General features: G+C 38.7%; 1 protein-coding gene across 3 annotated transcripts in view; it reads right to left on the minus strand.

The window, feature by feature from the left end:
* Positions 1-3,601: 3,601 nt before the first annotated feature.
* The window catches only part of TTC39B (tetratricopeptide repeat domain 39B), a 175,083-nt gene continuing 154,085 nt past the window's right edge, over positions 3,602-24,599 (minus strand). For all 3 annotated transcript variants that reach the window (XM_066257285.1, XM_066257283.1, XM_066257284.1), the window contains 3 exons: positions 18,763-18,880; positions 14,550-14,666; positions 3,602-11,541 (listed from right to left, as the gene is read on the minus strand). In XM_066257285.1, coding sequence (XP_066113382.1) covers positions 11,451-11,541; positions 14,550-14,666; positions 18,763-18,880 — 326 coding nt within the window. In that variant the 3' untranslated portion in view covers positions 3,602-11,450. The remainder of the gene's footprint in view (positions 11,542-14,549; positions 14,667-18,762; positions 18,881-24,599) is intronic.

Here is a 24,599-nt window from a genome sequence, read left to right on the forward strand (position 1 = left end):
TTGGACACTCTGAGTAAACTAACTGTAGGGATACAGAACTCATCGAGAAAGGAGGGCATCCTGGAGGCAGAGGGGGGCACCAATCTGAAACACCATCCCTACCATCTCACTTTCTACTTAGACAACAATAATATAGAATTGGTGTGTCCTCCGCACTGTCCTCTTCCCCATCAAAAAATTTAAAAAAGAATTTGCAGAATATAAGATGTAGAAAGCTGACAACCACGATACTAACCCACACTATGGCCAGTACTCCATATACAGATTGATAAATGTCTAAAGGGACAGATTCTGGTCCTGAAAATGACACTAAATGTCTAAGAGAGCATCACACCGGTAACTGTCTCCATTCTAGACATGACGTGAACCTTCTCAGAAGTTTCCAAACATAAGGCTTCATTTCAAGAGCCACAGTTTCAGCGACAGGATACACTGTGCAGCTATTTTGAAAAGCAGCATTTATCTTTCTTCCAGCTAGTCAGCAGGTCACCTTTTGAGATCAACCTGCCTGATTTGGCCTTAGGAAGATCACCTGGTTGAGAAAGGGTGCAGGAGGAATGTATCCTGTTCTTACTCAATGAAAGTTATGCATAAATCTGACAAGGATTAGAAAGAAAGAATCCCCAAAGGCCCTGAAATGTCAGAATATACGTATTTCATACAAGATTAATGAGCACCATAAATATTTACATCATCTGCTCACAGATCTAACTTGTAGGAGGAATATGAGAAGAGTGGGAGAAGCTGGACAAATTCTAAGAGATTTTCTAAATAATTATGTGTCATCATTTTTTTTTTAAATTTACTTTCCTTGAATGAAGCATTCCATATCTTTTCAGAGAAACCATTTTATGGACAAAAGGAAGAATGTTTAGCTCCAACCCTACATTGATGCCATTATGTCCGTGCTCAGCCAGAGTGTGCCAAGTAGATCTTTTGTCAAATAAGATTTATTTGATAATGGAAGGAAAGTCAGGAAATAGTTCGTATCTCAGGACTTTAAAAGATCATATACTTTTAATCTGGATTTTAACAAGCTGTAGTGTTATAAAATACTTCAGACACAGGAAAAAATAAATAAAATGAAGGCATTTCATCTTTTCATAAAAAAATATAGTCTAAAATGTTATTAAAATGACTGCTTTTAATCTCAACATAGAAGTGCTCTGTTTAAACTATTAATAGTTTATTAATATAAACCATTAAGTGAAGAAATAAAAAGAAAATGGGAACTTTCAGGGTTAGAATGAGCTCTTCTTTTCCATTTAATATTTGGGTAAGGAACCATTCTTGGAAATGATCACAAACGCAATAATTACTGGCTTAATTCTAAATAGATTTGCAGTCAGTTCTTTGCTCGTTATTTTTGGCATACTGGCTGCAGCAGTGGCATGCCGTAATGTTGATATAACTGGTTTCTCAGAAAACAAGATTTGTGACAATTTGCTGCGCTTTGCTGCAGAGACAATCTGAGCCTTTCAAAGTAGGGCTAAAAATGCACACAAATCTTCCCCCTCACAGCTGCTTCGTGTTTAACATTGTCAAATTTTCTTAATTAAAATTTCAGAATGTGTGCTTGGCTTTTTTTTCCCCCAAAACAACTCAAATGACAATTTACCTTCTAGATATATACGAGTCTGCAAAAAGCAAGATAAAAACTCTTGTTTTATAGAAAGAGCTCATTTTAAAGTTGGTGCTTAATATCATCATCTCTGTCCCCCACTCCTGCCCATGGATTCCACAAGGCCCACTTCTCCCTTTATCTGTTTAATAGAGTCCTCCTCGGGTTTTTGTTCTTACACTAGCTCAAGTGGATTTCTTTACTTTCAACTGAAAGAGTTGTAACTAATGTGTTCCCAAAGCCACTAAGCTGCTCATGCCAAAGGACAAATGTGAGAGCAAGAAAAGGGACAAATCTGGGGGAAGCCATGGTGGAGCCAGCCCAGATGGAGATACGGCAGACAAGCTGGGACCACACCTACCTTCTCGTTCCCCAGCCAGCCAGCGAGGCTCCATTTCTCTGCTTCTTTCCCTCGGGCCAAGCAAGGCCTGAGCTTGAACCAACGGCAGTTGAACAAATTACAGGCACCACCTCCCTCACGCAACCCTCCATGCTTTTCCCGCTTCAGCCACTTGATGCAGACAAGCAGAGAGTGATCTTAGCGGCGATGCTTTGAAGACAGTGGAACCACAAGCCTGAAAGAACCTCGGTTACTGCAACACAACATGAACAGCCACCGGCAGGCAGGAGCACCGGACCTGCGACTGAGAGCAGTTTACCCTAACTCCTGTAGGGGAGGAGTGAGGGAAGTACTCCATGCTGGATTAACCCTGTATGCTTCTTACATACCTCCTCCTTTGACTCTCCTGCAGAGCTGAATGTGATGGTGGAATTGTCCCCGTGTTACAGAGGGTTAGGAAAAGTTCAGGGAAGTTGCTAGGAAGGAAGACTCACGCCACTACCTAGCCAAGTTCAGTCTCAAATACAGATGTCCTGATTTCCAGAGATCAAATTTTTTCCCCACTATGTTACAATAAATGCTAATGAAACTTCCTTAAATTAAACCTCTTAGCAGTCAATCTAAACCTCAGAACTATCAGATAGATTATGATACGGTGAACAAGAAAATAATGCTCCCTCAAGAAAACTGTATCAGCCTGCCCAGTGGTGGCGCAGTGGATAAAGCGTCAACCAGGGATGCTGAGGCCCCCAGTTCAAAACCCAGAGGTCCCCAGCTTGAGCGTGGCTCACAGCTTAAGCACAAAGGTCACTGGCGAAGAAAGGAAGGGGAGAGGAGGGGAGGGGAGGGGAGGGAGGGAGGGAAGGGAGGGAGGGGAGGGAGGGGAGGGGAGGGAGGGAGGGAGGGAGGGAGGGAGGAAGGAAGGAAGGAAGGAAGGAAGGAAGGAAGGAAGGAAGGAAGGAAGGAAGGAAGGAAGGAAGGGAGGAAGGAAATTGTACCATCTCATTTATTGCTTCATGCCCCGTGCTCAGCCAAGAACATGGCACAAAGAAGGGCCTTCAATGGTTTGCCTGTAAATGTTTTTTGGATTTTTTTAAAGCTTACTGAGAAACAAAAATTCATGTGTATATTGCACTGCAATTAAAGATCAGCAAAATATATCTTGTGTACATCCTTCAACTGTAGACAAACCAGAATAAGACTGTAATTCCATCAAGTGTAATTTATTTATATAACAATACAATTGCATGTTGTAGGTAAACCAGTTGTAGCAATATGAAAATATAGGATTGTGAGACTATCTGGCAACTTAAACATGCATCTAATAATGCAGGGTATTCTGTAATACTAAGGAATGAAAAATAAAACACTGACTTTCAAGTTGAGATGATTTATTTGCACTTAAAAATACAATTTTAAAGATGACATCTGTTTTCAAAAATGTCTTAATGCTAAAAATAGGCTACAGGGACTGTTATCTTCATGATGAAAATTTAGATCTCATATCAGCATTAGCTTACAAATCATAGATGATAACACTAACACAAAACCAGCCAGCGAATACTCATTGGGAACACAGTTTTAAATTAAAAATACCAGAACTTCACAGTTTCCTTCTTCCTTCTTGACTTATATTGACAAAATGCTTTTATAGCTACAATTTATTTCATTTTCCGGTACCAGATCCTACTTGATCAGCAGATGGATGCTACTAACACATTCATCTTACATAGAACTCACACATCTTCCATTTCTAAAAGCGCCTTGCTCTGAAACTGTGACGGCTGGGAGTGGGAAAGACAGAAGACTAAGTTCAAATGGAATGAGAAAGAGTGAGATACAATAAGGACAATTTTTTCTAAAAAAAAATATTGAATTACAAAACACATACAGGTTGCTTTGACGATTCAACAGGAAACCATATATTGATTCACGAAACACTATGGCCTCTAACTTTTTTGGTTTAATTCAAATAAAAGTGAAAAATAAACTTTATCAAAGAATTTCAAAAGCTGTTTACACGACAAGATAACACAAAGGTTTTTTGGTGATTAGATCACAAGACAGGTTTATTTTGTTTGTGTGTCTTAAGGCAAAGCAAAATATCCCAAGTGGTGTATCTACAAAATAAGTTTGCTTCGGAAATAAATTTTAGTAATAAAATAATACTTCTCACTTATTAAATATATATTTTTCTTTTACCTATGATTTTGCAACTTACATAAAAAAAATTCAAGAGTTCTTATGAACAGTTGCAAATAAATATTTTTAAACACTAGTACACAAATGAGTCCTTCAGGTGTGTGGATGTCAATAGTGAGCAAAAGAAAAATAATAAACTACTTAGTTATAAAATTTTCCTCTAACACATCATGCGAATGCAAAATATTATTGAGAATTAACTAATTTTTCTGGACAGCACATATCAGTGAAACACACGTGTTCTCCTGCAAATCTGAGTTAAACAGAAGCCAATAGTAGCCTAAGGTTTCTAATGTTTACCACAATCTCTTGTTCCATGTAAATCATTTTCTTAAAAAACAAATCACTGTGCAGAAAGCAACTATGTACTATAAATAATAAAATCACTTTAGAAAAAAGTGAAGTAATTAATGAAAACTGTTTAAACTCATTTACTAGGCCCAAAATTGCCAACTGAACACTTGGCTCCAATTAAGATAAGAGTGAATTAAAATGTCAGTTGTCCAGCAAAGGAAATCATCAACAAAATGAAAAGGCAACCCATTGAATGGGAGAACATATTTGCTAATGACACATCCAAAATTTATAAAGAACTTATAAAACTCACACCAAAAATAATCCACTTAAGAAACGGGCAAAGGACCTGAATAGACACTTCTCCAAAGAGGACCTATAAATGGGCAAAAGGCATATGAAAAGATTCTCAACAACACTAATCATCAGAGAAATGCAAATAAAACCACAATGAGGTATCACCTCACACCTATCAGAATGGCTATTATCAATAAACCAACAAACAACCAAGTTATGGTGAAGATGTGAAGAAAAGGGAACCCTTGTGCACTGTTGGTGGAAATGCAGACTGGTGCAGCCATTGTGGAAAGCAGTGTGGAGATTCCTCAAAAAATTAACAATCAAACTGCCTATGACCCAGTGATTCCACTTCTGGGAATATATCTGAAGAAACCCAAAACACTGATTCAAAACAATATATGCTCCCTTATGTTCACTGAAGCATTACTTACAATAGCCAAGATTTGGAAGCAGCCCCAGTGCCCATCAGTAGATGGGGGGGGGGGGGGGGGGGCAGCTGTGGTACATTTACACAGTGGAAAACTACCCTGCCCAAAACAGAAGGAAGTCTTACCTCTTGTGACAGCATGGATGGACCTGGAGAGCATTATGCTAAGTGAAATAAGCCAGTCAGAGAAAGACAAGTACCGTATCATTTCACTTAAATAAAGAAACTAATAAAAATAAACTAACAAAATAAACTAACAAACAAACTAAGAACAGAGTCCAGACCACATAAAATACAAAGACCAGACTGACAGTTTTCAGAGGGAAGAGCGTTTAGGGGCTAGGTGAAAGAAGGTGAAGGGACTTAATAAAAACAAACAGACATAGACAATAATCTGGTGATTACCAGAGGGGAAAGGGAGACAGAGAGGGCAAAGCGGGGGTAAATGGTGATGGAGGGAGACTTTACTTGGGGTGGTGAACACACCACATACAGATGATGTAGTATAGAATTGTACACCTGAATTCTATATAATTTTATTAACCAATATCACCCCAATATTTCTTAAAAAAGAAATATCTGCATAATTTCCAAAGCAGGAAGAGTCATTTCTTCTAAATAAGAAAGACCTTCCAGCATTTCAAAATAATGTAATTACTTTAGAATTGAAATAAGCAATATTCTTTAATATGTTCATTCTATCCAACTTCTCTGGATATCATTTCTGTTACACTGAGACCAACTTTTTTTCCTAATTAATGCCAAACAGACTACCAATAATTAGAACCAATATGCTAGAAAATATTAAGTAGCAATAAAACAAAATTTCCCACCATAAGCTAGCATTTCTTATATTCATCTTTTAAATTATGTGTTTCTAACTACTGAATTGACATATATATAAGTTGTATATTAATATGCAACAAGTCTCACTTATTGAAGCTTGGTATTCAAGTATGTTGAGCTTTCCTATTAAATATCCAAGCTGTAGGTATCTGTATGAATTCTCTGTGAGTGAACCACAGTGGGGCCACTGTTTTGATTTTTCCATACAATGTCGTGTTACAGTATTACTGTACTGACCCATTTGTAAACTGGACAGAATGGAAGGGTTGGACTTCTTCCAAAGCTAGATCCCCATATCCCTTAGGATCAGACCAAGAACCTGCTCAGTCTTCTCAATCAACTAAAGAGCCCTTGCACCATTTCTTTCTGTAGTTATGACAGTAGAAACAGACTGGCACGGGTTTCAGCACCATTAAGGTCAGATACCAAGTTCTGAACACAGAAGATATTCTCCCTCATGATACCTTCTAATGTATCCTTTGCATTGCATTTCACGTTCAACATTCTGAAGTAATTAAATCTAACAGAAGATGTATAAAAGACAAAAAGAGAAGTAGGAATAGGGTTTTACACCAAGCAATTTGACAAATAAAGAAAAATATGTAGATAAATGGTCTGGGGGAGGAGAAACTATCTGAAGAAAATCCTGTACTACTTCTGAAAGAATAGTGTAAAGCATTGTCTATTTAATATTTGTAAACTATTTTTCTACTTATTTGTCTATGTACTTGATCAAGAAATGTCTCAAGAGTTTAAAAATATGTCAGTTACATATATGAATTTCACTTAGGTATCATACACAGTAAAAATAATAATAGGCAGCAAAGGCATAAAATATATAACTTTAAATAAACTATCTGCCAAATTATTCTGTAAGTGGGTAACTAGTGCCTAAAAATTTTAAAATAGTAACACTGGCCTACCCAAGTCAGTGTTGAAACATCAATACTATAAAAGGGATTGAAAGGTCAAGGAATTGAAATTTTTCAGAATAATATTAAATTTATAAAATGTTATTTTAATCATAAAATCTACTGACATCTCAAAGATGAGTCACTTCTGCTACAACTCTAACAGTCTGTGCTGTCGCCTCTGAAAAAGCAAGGAATGTCTTTAAAATCAGATGAAAATAGTTCTCTGAGAGAATAAATTGGTTTAGTATACAAGGAGCTCTAGGGTGGGAATGAAGAATGTTCGAATGTGCAAATGACCTTACTCATCTGCAGAACGTGATGAAATGAATGTTTATAGGCACTGAAATGGGAAAAGCAAATCCTACCGATATATATTAGAACCACAACTGACAATGCAACTATGGTGGCGGGCTGATCATAGTCGTCATCAAGTAAAAGCCAGAACTCTAAGCAGCACATTAGGAGGCAGCATGTACATGTATAAATGAGTGTTCCCTGACACTCAGCATCATTCCAACATGTGCCACCAGCCATGTTTCATGTGCTCACTCGCCACCTGTGGCCATTGGCTACCATACTGGACCAAACAGGACTTAAGAAGAAAACAACAGCCCTGGCCGGTTGGCTCAGCGGTAGAGCGTCGGCCTAGCGTGCGGAGGACCCGGGTTCGATTCCCGGCCAGGGCACACAGGAGAAGCACCCATTTGCTTCTCCACCCCTCCGCCGCGCTTTCCTCTCTGTCTCTCTCTTCCCCTCCCGCAGCCAAGGCTCCATTGGAGCAAAGATGGCCAGGGCACTGGGGATGGCTCCTTGGCCGCTGCCCCAGGTGCTAGAGTGGCTCTGGTCGCAACATGGTGACGCCCAGGATGGGCAGAGCATCGCCCCCTGGTGGGCAGAGCGTCGCCCCATGGTGGGCGTGCCGGGTGGATCCCAGTCGGGCGCATGCGGGAGTCTGTCTGACTGTCTCTCCCTGTTTCCAGCTTCAGAAAAATGAAAAAAAAAAAAAAAAAAAGAAGAAAACAGTTCAGGGATAGGAAGGACAAGAAAATTTCTCAAGACCCACTCTAGGCCCTATGAATCACAAAATCTTGGGCATCAAAACCATCACCGGAGTCCTCATTAATTCATTTTAACTAAATGTATTTGAATTTATGATTCATAAATATGGAGAGAATAGGAACAAATAAAAATATGACCAAAAAAATCAATGAAGTATTAATTAGTAATTCCAGAACATTTTCGTTAGTTACAAAGATCTTTTTTTAAAAAATTGTTATGTATAATGTCCAAAGGAAGAAAAGCATCTATTTGAAACATTAACATACTCACTTTAAAGGAATGGATGAGAACTGGAACCATAATGAGTATTAACAGCAGGGGCAATCAGTGCACATCACACTGTACCTCTAAAAGTAGCTTCAAAACAGAAAACACTTTGCTTTGAAAGGGGGCAACTTTCATCTTTATACACATCCCACTGATGTGAGGTCCTAATCAGAAACTGATAGAGTGTCTTAACCTCAAGGTTAAACCATTAGGTTTTAGGCCAGGTAGACATGACAATCACAGAGCTCTGCTAAACTACACTTTTGCCCAAGAGAAGGCTACACTGTTGGATTGTTTCAATGATTTAATATCCCCTTTGATGCTGATGGATCTGGAATTCACCTTCCTACAGTTTGGACCCACTTGCAGAAGAGACAGGGAATCAATGGCCTCCCTTTTCCTGTGTAACTTGGGACCTTCTTGTATGCAGGAAAAGCACAGAAACATCAAAATATATGTCCCTAAACGAGCTGATGTAGTGACTCTTTAATGAGATATAAAGCAGACTCATGACTTCACTGTCACCGTCCTACAAAGCATAACTTCTAGTTGAGTCTTAAATTTACAGCACCAACCAGAGCTCTAGTTCTCCATTTTTATATAAAAAAGGCAATTATACCAAGAACTACACAAATTGCACAAACTGTCAGACACATTGGCAGCTCAACCCTACCACATATGCCCCTCAAAGCATTAGATAAAACATTGTCACTTCAGTACTCATTCTACACAGAACACCCTGCATCACAAAATAACTCCAAAAAGGCTATATGAGCTGATGTCACAAGAAACTGGTGTCACCACAATATCTTAAACAAAGCAGGTAACAGATTAATACCTGTAGCATTAGTGCTATTACAGCACTTTAAACCCTATTGGCTGTGTTATCCATATCACCAGGCAACTAAAAAAAAAAAAAGGAAATAGTAATAAAAATAAGAAAAATAACAAAGTGAAATTTTAAGTACATATGAATTATCCCATATTTGTTTAAAGTATGGAGTTACAATAAAATAAAAATAACCACTATTAGCTTAAATTGGTTTCATTTTATACCAAAGAGAATATTTTTAACTGACTTTTGCTCTGACTTGCGACTTCTCACAAAAACAATGTATATGTTTATACTTTAAAAAAATAATGCTACCAAAGCTCTTCTAAATAATTTATAAACCTTTTGTTCCAGGCTATATAAAAAATAACTATTAAACATATTTTACTAGTTGTAATGACAGTTTATTTCCCCTATAGTCTGGACCTGCAGTAAAGTGACATAATTCATATTAATAGCACATACTGATTATCTTCCACCATAGCATCTGAAGGGGTGGTACTCTGACTCGAATTGTACTGATATCTCCTATTGGAAATCTATCCTCTGTATTAGTCAAGAATTAATACCTTAAAGAAAATAAGGCAAACACCTGCTGGGGACAAGCTCGTGTAGCAAGGAATAAATAGCAAGGAATAAACTCATAAGCTGGGCTACTGTCCATGCCAAATACATGAATAAATCAAAAGGGTGATTGAATTTCCATGCTTCTCTCATTTTACATCAGAGACCACAGACTCAGCCACTACCTCTGTGCAGATACTGTAATCAGTGCATAAAATGCATAATTGGCTCAACTCGTACTCATATGGTCTTTCACAGTTTACAAAAAGCTATGCATATGACTGTGCATTATCTAACAGAGCTGCACAAGCACCAAGCTCTATGCTGCTATCCCCAATGAGTCCCAGGGAAGGTGAACAACTTGCTGCACGCTGAGGAACTATTAACTGAGACGGGCTCCTAACTCCCAGTCTGGGGCTGCTTCTGTTAAACCACATAGGCCTCCGTGACAAGTTCTTCTTCAAGAAAGAAACAGAAATAGGACAAAATTCTGATTCATTGATTCACAAATTTTTTCCTCACTCTGGATGCAAACTGGTCCTTAGTCACAAAACATACATATTTGGGGGAAAGAGAGTAGAGACAGTGATGACCGGCAAAAAAAACATACTCTAAGCAGCAGTGTTTTGGATTAAACATTTTAACATTGCTGAAAAGAAATACCTAAAATACTGACAGTTATAAAACTTAGAGATATCTTGGTAATCATTTGCTTTTCTTCCCATTTCACAGATGAGGAAAATATGGTGATGCACAGAGCCGGGGGTCCCTCCAGGTCACCCTGGTAACTGCTAACCAGCAGCAGAGCCAGGACCACAGTCACGCTCTCTTCCACAGTGTCCTGACTGTGTTTCCCAATGAAAAGGATCAAACACAGTCCAGATATTTTAAGAAACCATCACAGTGCTAGAGAGATTAGAAAATTAGATCTTACTCACCAACATCTGAGTGTAAAAATTACTGATAGTTTACATACATTTAAAGCAGCAGGAACTTTTTGCATCCTATAAGAAAAATAATCAAATGTATTTATTTTAGGCTCTCGTTGCTAAGGATAATGTCTAAAATATCACATTTTCTTCCCTTTAGATACACATTTTTAAAATTTTTGTTGTTATAATAGATTTGATAAGTACATTCAAAAACAGGACAGTCTCCCAAAAACATTACCGCTTTTAACTTACATGAAGAATAAAAAAACAATAACAATATTATACCATCTTTGCTAGCTATGGTCTTTTCAAACTATTAACTACATCGTCCCACCCCTGTTCCCACCCACCGCCTGTCTTTTCCAGGAGACTTCAGAAGGTTATTAAGCCATTTTGATTGTGATTTTATTTCCCCTCTGAAATGTAAACTCTAGGAAACAAAAATAACTCTGATGTTTAGCTGACTAACAACTCTAAAAATGGCTCAACTTGTAAGTCATTTGCTATTTAAACAATATTAATTTCCATGTTTAAAAAAAATAATCTAATTAGATTTTATTGTACCTGTGAGTCCTTTAAAAGACTTCTTCACTCTCCAACTGAAATCTAATATGAAATTCTTTTTGGAGAGGCAAAATACAAGAATTATCTGGATAGTATTAAACATTATTCCACAGGGAATAACAAAAAAATTCACACAGAACAACAGTAAACCACACAGATGACAGAAAATATTGACAAAATTAATTTTTGTCTCTCATTCACAAGATCACTTTTCCACTTTAATACAAGGTCTAATCTGTAGCAGATGTTGGTATTAATGGAAGGGAAGTGCCATCCTTCATGTTCTGTTCAGTCTGAGGAAGGTTTTTTCCACAGTTGAAGAGCTGCCTGAATTCTGAAGTGTAGTCTAGACTCCATGGAGTAATCTTTGTAGTTGTTTCTGAAGACAATAAGAATAAAATCATAAGGTCAAAATTTCTTGTCTGCCACAGCACTCTCACCGTCCTCCCCTTCCTTTCATCTTCATTCCTTATTTTCTGTCCAATTTGAATATACATAACAATGGATTATGTACACATAAATGTAGATTATGTCCTATGAGAAAAGGATGGTAATATTCTTTATTTCTAGAAGCTTCATAGTGAACATCTAAAAGTCATACATTGAGTACCAAGGTTATATTTAATTTCCAAGCCATTCACAAGCACAGCCAGAAGGTTGTGAGGATGTTTGACAATTTTGTGAACTATTCTTAAACAGTTGACTCCTTTTCTAAACTGGAGATGTTAAGGCAGCCTTGTATAAACAAGGTGAACATGATTGATCACAGCAACCCACTCCCAAAAACAATTACCTTCAAACTCCCATGAAATAACAACCTCAACAAAGATGGCAAAATTATTTACTCCAATTCTCACAGGCAAATAGCAATGGCTTGGCCAATAATTATTGTGTGACAATGTCAGAAAGGGCCCGGCCATTAAAATCCAGATTATTGAAAAACTTTTACTTAGATCATTCATGACTGCTCTTTAAGAGAATTATTACGAACGATCAAAACGGAATGGCTTTGACATTGGGCTCCTGCTCCGTCCCATGGGTGAGCTGCCACTTCTTTCTTTGCAGTGTATTTATTTCTTTTGATAGCCCTTCATTTTCTACAGGTTAAGTACTACTTACTGGTAACCTTGAGAAGAGTTATTATTCATAATCTAAATCATCACCTTACTAGAGTTTACCAAAGAAGGTAGATGAGTATTTTCCTAAATGCCTAATTTTTGACAACTCTGCAAAGCTCCTACTACATAAGGGAAACTGCAGACAACTGACAGTCATTAAATTATTGGGGAGCATGTTTATGTTGGCATCATTAGCACTGGCTAGAGTTAGTGGTGATTTTTGATCACTGCTGGTCTTGTTTCATAATGGCGAATTATTATTCTTTTATTTTCATCATTATAAATTTGTCTTATTGTGCATTGCTAAGGTAACACTAAATATGTCCAAATAACAAATACTTGGAACAACAGTATTTATAGTCCCTAATTTTCCATCAGCTACATTTGATGACACATACGTATCAGTTGAAATGTGAGTCATTATCACTCGTATTCATTTTATTAACTTTAAAGGTGGTATTACAAATTAACTTTAAAGGTGATTTGTTCTCATATCTCCTAATAACAAGAAGAAGGCAGCAGAGGAGGAGAAGGAGGAGCAAAAGAGGAAGAGGAAAAAGAGAAGAATAAAGAAGGCTTTCTTGACTCTATCATGTTCCTGAAGCTTCTATCTCATTACTAGGTTTTATTCACAGCAGAACATCCTGAAAGAGTTACCTGAAGTAGCTGGTTGTACTTTCTCATCTCCCTTGTCAAGGTCACCAGTGCTCTGCAGGCAGCCAAGTATAACTCTAGTCTCATCTCGCCTGACCTCTCAGCAGCTCTTTACAAGTGACCACTATCTTCTTTCTGAAACACTTTCCTCACTTGGTTTTTCTGGATGTCTTCCTCACTCAGTGGGCATTTCTTCTTACTCTTACTATTTATTCTCATTAAAATGACAGCATATCCCAAGGTTCTCTGCTGGACCTCACTCTCTCTTTAGCTAAGTTTCCCAAAATGACCTCATCAAGTACCATGGCTTCAAATACCATTGTGTCTGTGCTGGTGACTCTGAAGTCTCCACACTTGGCCTTTATCTTTCCAGTGAACTCCATGCTTTTAGGGTTGACTGCCCACGCACTATCTCCATGTGGATACTAGTAGGCATCTTAAAATATCATGGTCCAAACAGAATTATATATATATTATTCTCTCCCTAAACCTGCTCCTTTAAATATTCCCCATCTCAGTAAAAAGCATCATTATCGATCTAGCTGCTCAACCCCCAGTCTAGAGGTTACTTAGCTGTGGCTTCAGCCAGGGATATTCCCTAAGTAGTCTTCTGCTGACCGATCTCAGGACTGCTTTTAATTATGCAAATATCAACCACACTATATTACTTCCTCAAGGAAACCTTCCAGAATCAACCCAATCTAAGGCAACAGCCAGGGACTCTGTATCAGACTATAAATCTCGGCAAAGCACATACCATTGTTAATTTTCTTTACTTTTTATTTAATATCTCCCTCCAACTAAGAGAGCAGAAATACCGCCTATTTGTGTACAGTTGTCTGTCTAGAGCTTTATGAGTGCCTGGCACATGAGTGGTGCTCAGTGAACACCTGCTGAGTTTGAGTAAATGAACAAACAAATGAACCACTAAGCTATTTATGGTCTAGAGCTAAAAATGGCATTCTTTATGCACTGCAAGAAGTGCTCAAGGCAAAGAGACCACAGGGTTTCTCCCCTTGCTAAGTAAACCAGGATCACAAGTCTGTGAGCCACTGACTAGCAGAAATGATGAAGTGCTTTGAAATCGCCATGGTAGACAGACAGAAGAAAGTCAGGGGAGGATTCAAAGGTCTTCAAATCAGCGTGTCCTCAAGGAAATGAGAAATATAGTGAGATATACCAAAGGTCAGCAAATTATTTTTAAAAGTATGGCTAAATCTGGACACATCCATTTATTTATACATTGTCTTCTAAGGCTGCTTTCGATAGAATAGAGTAGTTGAATAAAGACCTTAGACTGTAAAGCCAAAAATACTTAATACTAGCCCTTCACAGAAAAGTTTGCTGACCTCTGATATAGAATAGAATGGATTAGATTAGATATCTGTCATATAGAGGCCCACAATCACAACATCTGTAAACAGTCACAGGGTCAGGCATTCAGAAGGTAAAAACAGCACAATTACAGCAAAAGCCATGAGCATACACTAAGCATAAGTAACAGTACTATAATTTCTATTAATGTTTTAACTTTTGAGTGTACACACACTATTACTGTTGGTACTGACATTCCCAACTCCATAGCAGTCAAGGAAAAGCTGTCATCACCACCTACCTTGCTGTTTCCAGGACCTTTATGGCCTTGTCAATTTCCCCTTGGCTTTTGTACAAAAATGCCAACTCAAACAGAGTGAATGGCACTAAGTAGTGATCAAACTTCAGTAGCTTCTCACTAAACGAATGAATGAGAAGTAATTAAGTCTTAACAGAACAAGAACTGGATCATTATTTTCAACATATATACTTCTCAACTTATAAAACAGGTGCTTGGCAGCACTATTAACAGAGAAAAGCTGTTTGAATATACAAAATTTATTCAAAGAATCAAATAAACTATGGCAATAAATGATATGCTTTTAATATATTAATATTTTATTCCTTGATCTAAATTAGACCAACGCTGAGGACAGTTTACGGCCCCTTTAGTATATGAACACATGCAGACCTTCAAAGGTTAACTCTGGAAAGGACAAGATCATCTTCCTGAACATAAATGTGTTCCATTTAAAAATAAGAATGCTGGATTATTTTTTGTAAGGTTCACTTTGATTTGCATTGTGAAGTCTTGTAATGCTAAAACTATGCCAATAAAGAACTGGTCAACAGGCCCTGGCCGGTTGGCTCAGCAGTAGAGCGTCGGCCTGGCGTGTGGGGGACCTGGGTTCGATTCCTGGCCAGGGCACATAGGAGAAGGGCCCATTTGCTTCTCCACCCCCCACCCCCTCCTTCCTCTCTGTCTCTCTCTTCCCCTCCTGCAGCCAAGGCTCCATTGGAGCAAAGATGGCCCGGGCGCTGGGGATGGCTCCTTGGCCTCTGCCCCAGGCGCTAGAGTGGCTCTGGTCGCGGCAGAGCGATGCCCCGAAGGGGCAGAGCATCGCCCCCTGGTGGGCAGAGCATCACCCCTGGTGGGCGTGCCGGGTGGATCCCGGTTGGGCGCATGCGGGAGTCTGTCTGACTGTCTCTCCCCGTTTCCAGCTTCAGAAAAGAAGAAAAAAAAAGATTAAAAAAAAAGGAACTGGTCAACAGCCCGGCCTATAAAGGCGCAGTGGACAGAGCATCGACCTGGGATGCTGAGGTCACCAGTTCGAAACCCTGGGCTTCTGCCAGGAAGACATACAAATGGCTAATAAATATATGAAAAGATATTCTTCTTTGCTAGCTATTAGAGAAATGCTAATCAAAACTACAATGAGATATCACCTCACACCTATTAGATTAGCTATTATCAACAAGACACATAATAACAGTGTTGGAGAGGCTGTGGAGAAAAAGAAACCCTTTTTATTGCTGGTGGGAATGTAAACTGATATAGCCATTAAGGAAGACAATATGGTGGTACCTTAAAAAATGAAGAATAGAGTTACCATATGACCCAGTAATCCCTTTAGTCAGTATGTACCCCAAAAAACTCAAAAACATTGGTACGCAAAGACACATGCAACCCCATGTTCATTGCAGCATTATTCACAGTGACCAAGACATGGAAACAACCAAAATGTCCCTCGAAAGAGGATTGGGTAAAGAAGATCTGGTACACACACACACACACACACACACATACATATATATATATAAATATATAATACAATACTACTCAGCCATAAGAAATGATGACATAGTGCCATTTACAACAATATGGATGGACCTTAAGAACATTATACTGAGTGAAATAAGTAAATCAGAAAAAGCTAAGAACTATACAATTTCACACATAGGTGGGGTATAAGACTGAGACTCATGGACATAGATAAAAGTGAGATGGTTACCCAGGGGAGGGGGGGGGAGTGGAGACAAAAGGGACAAATACAGAGTGATAGAATGTGACTGGGGTGGTGGGCACACAACACAAGCAACAGCTTGAATGCTATACGGATGGTCACCGAACCCCTACATACTCTTAATGTCATCCCATTAAATTTAATTTTAAAATTAAAAATAATTTAAAAATAAAAAGAAACCTTGGGCTTGCTTGGTCAAGGCACACACAACAAGTAAGCAATGAACAACTCAAGGGAAGCAACTATGAGCCGATACTTTTTGCTCCCCCCATTCTCTCTTCTCTGTAAAATCAACAACAAAAAAATCTTTAAAAAAAAGTGGTCAACACTTTTGTTTTCAGCAATGTTATGAGAACTCTCTGACAGAACATCTAGACGTACTAAAAATATGAATAACACACTTTCAAACGCATAGCTGAGCTCACATGAATGGAAGAAAAATTCTGGAACTCTAAACAAAACAAAACCAGAACTCTGAGTGTGAGGATGGTGCCCAAGCAGTCCTGGGGTCTATGCAGTGTGAATCCACGGGAGCTCTGTGTGCCAGTGTCCAGGGAGGGCATGAGGCCCTGGGCCCACACAGGACAGGGAGCAGGACCGACACTTTCATATAAGGTGGGCCCTTCCTTGGAAGACTGCTTCATCAGAGAAAGGGCAGGTTAGAAAAAGCCCAATCTCCGGCACAGGAAGAAAACCTGGGCAGTTGGCTCCTTGGCCAGTGCTGCAGGGGGAAGTAAAAACATATTCCTTGAAAATTAATAACCAATGGGCCTGTCCCCACATGAATTTTCAATTCAAATTTACATTGCCCAAAGGATCAAAGAACCTCTAAGCCATAAAATTAACACAAATGTGATTCTGGGCTGGAAAAGTCTTTGGAGCACCTAGCAGAAAGAAAAGCAAAACGACATGAGAGAGACTTTTCCTCTTTCATCCTAGCCTCATAGGAGTTTCCAGACTAAACGTCACCTGACCAGGCGGTGGCACAGTGGTTAGAGCATTGGCCTGGGATGATGAGGACCCAGGTTCAAAACTCAGAGGTGGCTGGCTCGAGCGCCAGCTCATCCGGCTTGAGCGCAGGGCCACTGGCTTAAAGCCCAAGGTTGCTGGCTTGAGCAAGGGGTCACTCGCTCTGCTGGAGCCCCCTGGTCAAAGTACATATGAGAAGGCAGTCAGTGAACAACTAAAGGTGCTACAACAAAGAATTGATGCTTCTCATCTCTCTCCCTTCCTGTCTGTCGGTCCCTGTCTGTTCTCTCTCTCTGACTCTGTCTCTCTCTTAAAAAAAAAAAAAAAGATAAATGCCAACAAAGAAAACCTCAAAATCCAAAATTATAAAACACAGAAACAAATAATTCACTATTGTTAAAACACAACAAATAGCACAAATGGGTAATCCTTTTAATAACCCTTTTGATCCTTATAAAAACACCAATAACACAGAACTCAGCTGATACTTCTTTAACATGTTTACTAAAATTGTAAGTATGTTACTCATTTGGGAATAGACAGGGTCTCTTTCCTGTTCTTATAAGCACACCAGCCCTCCTACACGCTCAGAAAGAAGAGGAAGAACGGCCCGGCTGGCAAGCACGTGATGTAAAACAGGACGTCAGCTGGCAGCCTGTGGCTGCCATCCATTCAGCTTACACTGTTTTAAAAACCTTTTTGCCAATATTTAAAAATCAGGAGATTTTACATAAAATCCAGATTCTAGTGTTTTCATGAAAAAATGCAGGGTTTCGTGTTCCTGGGCCTGTACAGAGTGGTAATCAATGAGAGCTCAGGAGCAGCTGCATTTCTTAGAGAGCACATGCCCCTGAATCTACGGTGCCCACCGAGCCCTCTTCCTGCCGTCACTCAGGAAGGTTTCTGGTCTGGCCCTTGTAGATAATGTGCATTTGTAAATCCAGATACGGAGAAGAAAGCCAGCCATCAGAGCCTTGACCCAACTCTCTGTAGTAAAGGTACAGGACACCATCATCAATGCTATTAGGACAAAACAAAAGAAACAAAAAAATGCACATATGCAGGGAAGAAATGCCTTTTGCCAAAAGAGCAGCAGTTATACTGTGCATCCCACGCCTTTCTTCCCTGCCAAACTGCCATCACGGTGACTGCAAGTCTCTCTGCTCAGCACTGAATCCCTAGGACCCAGCACGTCTCTGGCATGTCGTGGGTGCTCAGATAGCTGTAGAGTAAATAAATGAAAAACAAATGCAGGAATCAAAAAAAGTATCAGAGGTTCCATACATCGCTGCCAGTTTGGATAGACACCTGTTAGCTGGGCCATAAATTTAGTTTTGTGTGTCACTTTTAAATGCCAAGTGGAAAATGTACAAAGCCATGTTCCACTTCGGTTACAATTTTGTTCTCAGAGAACACACTACTGGATTCCGTTTCTGGTAGCAGCAAGAGAAATTACTTCCTCGCGGTAGTGCCCCAGAAGCCACAATGTGCACTCAGGTTGGCTTCCTTGCGTGTTTTTACCTTTGGATAACATAATTGAAACACAGCTCCGCTTGCAAGGGCCGCTGTAAATTCTTCAGGCAGCACCCTTTCAGCAGCTTCAACAAGCACTCATCGTCCACCGAGTAGTCGCTGAAGTCTTAAAGCAACACAAACAAACAAAAATCACACACCAAAACAAAATCACTTCTTTTAAAATCCCAACTGAGAGGAATAATAGCTATTAGGTTTCAGAGGGGTCATTTAAAAATCATTAAAACATTTTAGAATTTGGTGTGCATCACTAAATAAAATCCAATGAAATTATTTTAAACTGGATCTTGAACTCACTAACCTTAGTTTCGTACCCCATCTTATTAAGGGGTCGGTCTGTCCATGTAAACATTTTTTTCAGGGGCTCATATTCTGAGTTATGCAACCTTAGTATGTATAACAGGAGAATACCAGAACTCTAAATGAGGTAAGTGCTTCATTAGTTCTATAAAAGGTAAAGCCATGAGGAGGAGGAAGGCTGCCCCCTCCTGCGGTTCTGGCTTCTCGCTGTGCTGGCTCCATGTGGGTGCGGACAGCACTTCCATATGGAGAAGCAGATGGCGTTCTACCCATTAAAAATTCAGGAAGCAGAATACCCTCTCCAGATCATTATGTTTGTAGCTTATCAATCCTCCCAGGCTATGTTCTTTTGGGGGGATATTACATTACAAAGTTAGATAAAATGGTTCTAAAGTACACGCTAGCTACCTCAGATCCTCACACACTTCAAACTGCTTGAGGCTAATGGAAAGTTTTTTCTTCACCCAGGTCCTCCCTCTGGAAAGTGATTCTTGGCCCCTACAGCGCAAGGCTGTGTGGATTATTAAAGAGAAGGAGCCATATTATGTGATATCTACCTGATAAAGGTAGCCATTTAACGGCAACCACTTTTGAATTTGGGGTTTTCTGCAAGTTAGGTACAACTAAAAAGTGATCCCAAGACAGATGATAATTTACACATTTCAGGCTGTGACAACACTGAGGGGTAAGGGATCTGGTGGGCAGTGGGGGGTGCCCTGTAAACCAAACTAATGAGGCCCTGGGAGTCCCTCGTATCGACATCCTCCTGCTTTCAGAACAAACCTCAGTAATTGCCATGAACACATGCTGCTGTGTGAGTGAGGAACTGCTTGTCTATGGGAAGGTAACAATGCTACGTGACCAGCTAGAAGGGGTCCGTTTGCTTCAAGATGCTGAGGACAGCTGAATTCACCTCTCACTTCCAAGCTCTGTTAGGTCATTCACCCAAGAAAACCACAGATATCACTGCCACATTACCTTTTCTATTACTTAAGGACCATTTTTCTACACACACACAAAAAATCAATTTATGCTTCTAATCATGGATGCTCATTGATATATGCATACAAGAAGCAGTATCTTTCCAAGCCTAGAATCAAACTCTTCGGATCCATTCTAGATGCTACTTTTTAGTATCTTATTTCTGCATTTTACTGAGTTCCATGCAGGATTTTCTGATAGTCTCGTGTTATCACACAATTCTGGTGCTCAGTGAACGACGATTTTGCTGAGAGAAACAAACATAACACCACACAGAGCTTGAGTACCAGTAAAGCCACTCTTAGCTTTTATTTAGATAAGTTAGGAATATGGAAAATAGGTTCAAAAACATCAACATTCCTTTAAAAATCCTAGAGAGCAAAACCATAGTTTTTTCAGACCACAGAGCTCTACATGTCAGAGGATTATTTTCCCTTAAAATGTGAATGTTTGTCATGATTCTCTGGCCCAATGTGAGTTCATAGATGAACATTTCAACACAGTTTCCATGTCACATTCCAAGATAACGATGATGCTGCCAAAGCATATTTTCATCACAAAAGATGTGCACTTAATAAAACAGAGGCTAGGCAGAGGAAAAAAGTTAGAGGCCCAAACTACAAAAATACCAACATTGAATATTTTAGAAGCTAGTTGAGATGCACCAAAGAAAAACGTGAAAATAGATTTAGAAAGTGAAAAGTCATAAAGTAAATAACACTTTTTCTTGTATGTAACTCTGATTATGCTTGCTATGCAATTTCACCAGATTATCCACAAAAACAAAAAACAAACAAAAAATAGAGCTACTGTACTAACTCCTGGCTACATGTTGAATTTAGTTCGATTTCAAATGAAACACTAAGGAATTAATAGCAAACACTGACTCCAGCCATATTACACCACGTATTTTTTCTCTTTAAACAGAATTGCTCCGTTTGTATCTCTGACCAGCCTCTCAGAACTACAGCACTGCCAAAAGTAACGTCCACTGTAGCTTCTACTATCTTTTACTTTAAAGACACTTGTCCAAAAAAAAAAAAGACACTTGTCAAACGTAGAAGCAAAAATTCATTCAATTCCTAACAATGGGGGAGGATGGAGATAAAGTCACATCAGGTTGAGAAGTTCATTCCTTTTCCCAATTTTGGATTTCTTTCCCCTCACGCTGAAGGATAGAAACCTAGTTACTCAAAAGTTATAACAGTTGTTAGGGGGGTAGGGGAGAGGTGTGTGTGTGTTGGGTAACCTTCCTGCATAAAACAATGGACCTAGAAGAGATGATCACAAATTTCATGAGTAACATCTGGCAAAGGGGATCATCAGAAAAGAAACCAATTTTTTTACCACAGGGAAGACATACAAAGACAGAATTTTACGAAGTACGGCGTGTCTGTCTGAGCTCCCCTGGGCCATGCTTAAACATCTCTAGCCTATCGCCTCAATATGTCATTAAAAGAGGAAAGAATGAATGGAAACAGTGTCTTGGTTTTCTAAAGCTCGATTGAAATTTACATACATAGCCTGATACATATATTACTCCTTTAATTTTTTCCCAAAACCAATGAAGGGGCAAAATAAATTTATGAGTGTGCTCAAACAGAGAAAACCCAATGGTCCTTCAGGACTTTTTAATATACAAAGGCCCCATTCTGGTGGTACATATTAGGTTATACTGAAAGGATGGACATTCAACCATCAAAATTTATTCCACAAAACCCAAATCCTGGCCTACTTCATTAGGAGAAAGAACAAGAACACACTACAAATGTTTTTACTTAATAAAAAGAGATTTTCTTTTACTCCCTGTTTTCACATATCCACTTATTTAAAAAATAGTCCTTTTACCATTTAGTTTGTGGATATGTGGGATTTAATCTTAAGTAATTCTCTTAATAGCAGAAATAAGTGCTTTCTCTGCCTATCATAATTCTAGAAGGGAAATCTACAGAGTTTCCAAATAAGAAAATTAAAAGCCCCAATGGATTTTACAGAAGTGCATTTTGTGAAATCTCATTTTTAAGGTAAACTTTCATAGGGTTTCATTTTATTTAAATTCATAATGATGTAATTTTATGTTGATTTCCACTCAAAACAAAATACTTTTCACTTCTGAAATTATATCATATGAAAAGTAGTAAAGATTACTTCACACCCATTAGGATGACTACTACTAAAACAAAACAAAAAACAGAAAATAACAAGTGTTGGCAAGAATTGTAGAGAAATTGGAACGCTTGTACACTGTTGGTGGGAATATAAAATGGTGCCACTACTACAGAAAACAATATGGTAGTTATTCAAAAAGTTAAACATAGAACTACCATATGACCCAGTAATTCCACTTTTGGGAATATATCTACAAGAACTGAAAGCAGGGTCTCAAAATATATATGTATACCCATGTTCATAGAAGTATTATAATAGCCAAAAGGTACAAGCAACCCAAATGTGCATCAGTGGATACATGGATAAGCAAAATATGGTACATACATATAAAGGAATATTATTCAGTCTTAAAAAAGAAGGAAATTCTGACATGGTACAACATAGATGTACCTTGAAGGACATTATGCTGAGTGAAATAAGCCACTTATATGAATACGACTCTAGAGCAGAGGCGGATTAAGTTTGGTTGAGGTCCAGGGTGCAGGAGAAAATATTGGGCCCCTTAAAAAAAAAAAGAGACAGGGAGAATAAAAATAGATGTTAACCATATTTTTAAATAAATAAAAAATATTATGTACTATTAATGTTAAAATTGCACATATGAAACCAAAACTTGGTGTCATTAGAAAAAAGTGTAAAATTGGGGTTTTGTGGGGCCCCTTCAGAGGTGGGGGCTCAGGACACACACCTGGTGTGCCCGCCGTTAAATCTGCCTCTGCTCTAGAGCAGTCAAATTCACAGCAACAAAAAGTAAAATAGTGTTGCCAGGGACTAGGTGTAGGGGGCAATGGGGAGTTGCTGTTTACTGTGTGAAAAAGTTCTGGAGACTGGCTGCCCAACCATACGCATGTATTTAACATTCCTGAACTGTACAATGAAAATGGTTAACATGGTAAATTTTATGTATATTTTGCTACCATAAAAAGATATAATTGTTAAAAAAAAGTAAGAAAGCTTATCACAACTCTATGCTAATAAAAGCTATATAGAAAATATGTTAGTAATGGAACTCCTAGAACAACACACAAAGAAAGTCTGAAATGTCCATGTAGCAAGTCCGTAGTCTATACCCATACATACAATCCTTTGGATGTCTGCAAAAGAGAAAACAGTTTTGACTCTTCCTTCTTTTCCCAGAATCTTGAGACTTCTTATTTGCTGATTTCCCTGGGTACCCAGAAATCAAAGGAAATTATCAGTCTGTGAAAATAAATACCTCAGTATTTTGGCTTCTCAACCTAATCTATAGTTCATTATCAGGTTTAAATGTTACAACTTTTTGCAAAAGGGAAGGAGAAAAGAAGAAAAATGATGATACTGATACCATAGTTCTTTGATTAAAATGCTGCCTTTACTATGGAATAGTGACATTATAGTAGTTCTCCCTTATCTGCAAAGGAAACACTCCAAGACCCCAGTGGATGCGTGAGGCTGCACATAGTGTCAAACCCTATATACACTATGTGCATTCCTAGACACAGGTATCTATGATATAATTTAATTTACAAATTAGGCACACTAAGAGATTAACAATAACTAAAAATAAAATACAACTATTATTATACTGTAATAAAAGTTATATGAATGTAGTCTCAGTCTTAAAATACCTTGCTGTATATACTGTACTCACTCTTCTTGTGATGATATGAGAGGATATTATGTCTATATAATGATATAAAGTGAGATGAATATATTGGACAAAGGAATAATTCATGTCTGTAGGAATATCTGTGAAGATTTGCACAGTTAGGTAAACAATCAAAGACAGCAAGGCATGCTACGGTGCAAGCCCTGAGCCTCTACGGTGCAAGTCCAGAGGCCTCTCTGACCCATGCTGGAAGCAGCAAAACATCAGGATAAGATTCAGAAACAGAAATGTTTAAGCTCTCAGAACAGAGATTAGAAGTCAGCACGTTCCTTATCCTTTACTTCACCCCCTGAAAACTTCTTCCATCTGCTTTCTTGAGTTATTTTCACTGGCTAATAAATATCTGAGTAGGGCTGGGGACAGGGAGGGCCTCAGTCCTCAGATCTGCTGACCGAGCTGTTGCCTCTCCTTGGCTCCGCAGAGCATTTCATTTGGTCCCCGAGTAGTTCGTTGTTGCCACAACACATGTCCTTGGCAGGACAGATCAGGACAGTGCAGGATTTCATCATGCTACTCAAAATGATGCACAACTTAAAATTTCTGAATTCTTTATTTTTGGAATTTCCATTTAATATTTTTAACCCACAGCTGACCACAGGTAACATATCACAGACAGCAAAACCACCAATAAAGGGAGGCTACTTTACTCACCCTCCATCAGCAGATGAGCCTTCCACGTGACTGTTTTTCAATTAGTGGAGTAGAATATTCCACTCACCTGGTCTCC

Source organism: Saccopteryx bilineata, chromosome 2, assembly GCF_036850765.1.
Source record: "Saccopteryx bilineata isolate mSacBil1 chromosome 2, mSacBil1_pri_phased_curated, whole genome shotgun sequence".
In the NCBI taxonomy this organism is placed as follows: domain Eukaryota; kingdom Metazoa; phylum Chordata; class Mammalia; order Chiroptera; family Emballonuridae; genus Saccopteryx; species Saccopteryx bilineata.